At 43.1% G+C, this 1,259-nt stretch overlaps 1 protein-coding gene across 1 annotated transcript in view; it reads right to left on the reverse strand.

Annotated features, from left to right (window-relative positions):
• Positions 1–1,259, reverse strand: part of Mei1 (meiotic double-stranded break formation protein 1) — a 59,647-nt gene that overhangs the window by 46,679 nt on the left and 11,709 nt on the right. The window contains exon 5 of the mRNA XM_026782416.1: positions 204–309. Coding sequence (XP_026638217.1) covers positions 204–309 — 106 coding nt within the window. The remainder of the gene's footprint in view (positions 1–203; positions 310–1,259) is intronic.

Here is a 1,259-nt window from a genome sequence, read left to right on the forward strand (position 1 = left end):
TTGTTGTTGTTGTTGTTTTGTTTTCAAACTGAACAATATGGAGCACATACTGCAGATTAAAAAAAAAAACCAAGCAAGCAAACAAAAACAATAAGGAAAGCAATGCCTTCCCAAGTATGAGCACACAGTTAACAGGACACTCAAATGGCAATGTGACCAAAGCAGGTAAAGGGTAGGAGCCACCCTCTCCAAAGGAAACTCACCGTGCTCCATTACAAGCTCATCCGCCAAACCAGAAACGGCATCCACCAGCTTGCCGAGAAGAGTCATAATGGCCAGGCTGCCTCCCATGGAGGACATGCAACACAGCTGCAGAAAGTGAACACATGGCAGAGTCATGGCTGGCCTCCAGTGATGACCTTGCCCTACCCAGACTAGTGCCTGTTATGCGTGTCTCTCACCACAATTAACTTTAGCTGAATCTCTGTCTCCTCCATTCAACTGGGAGCACCTGGAAGAGGGGACCAAGTCAGATTCCTCTCCAAGGCCTCAGAACCTGGCTCAGCACACGCTTGTTAAAATGTACTAATATTACCATATTCTGGTTTGGGAATGTAGCTTGGTGGCTGAACACTTGCCTAGCATGCTTGAGGTCCTGGGCTCAATCTACACACATAAACACACACACACACACACACACACGTAACAAAATGTTTTAAAAATGCAAAATCTATAAATAGGTAAGGTTTTTGTTTTGTTTTGTTTTGTTTTTTGCTTCCTTTAGAACCAGAAACTGGGAGATAAAACCTGGAAGTCTCATAAAGATCAAACACTGACTCTAGGCCTAGAGAGGTGGCTGAGAGGTGAAGAGTTCAGGCTGCTCTTCTAGAGGTCCTGAGTTAAATTCCCAGCTATCATAAGGTGGCTCATAACCATCTGTAAAGACTCACAACCATCTGTAAAGAGATCTGGTGACCTCTTCTGGCCTCCAGGCATACATGCAGAGAGAACACAGTATACATAAAAAATACATAAATCTTTTAAAAAACAAAAAAACACTGACTCTTGATGTGGGAGGTCCTTCTGTATATGTGTTGCTTTTATTGGTTAATGAATAAAGTTGCTTTGGTCTATGGCAAGACAGAATAAAGCCAGGTGGAAACTCCAAATAGAGATATACAGAGAAAATAGGAGATATCATATAGCTGCCCAAGAAGCAAGAGGTTACAAACCACGAGCCTCATGGTAAAATATAATGTAAACGGGTTAATTTAAGATTTAAGAGCCAGCCGGGCGGTGGTGGCAGAGGCAGGCGGATC

The sequence above is a fragment of the Microtus ochrogaster genome, chromosome 15, assembly GCF_000317375.1.
Source record: "Microtus ochrogaster isolate Prairie Vole_2 chromosome 15, MicOch1.0, whole genome shotgun sequence".
NCBI classification, from domain to species: domain Eukaryota; kingdom Metazoa; phylum Chordata; class Mammalia; order Rodentia; family Cricetidae; genus Microtus; species Microtus ochrogaster.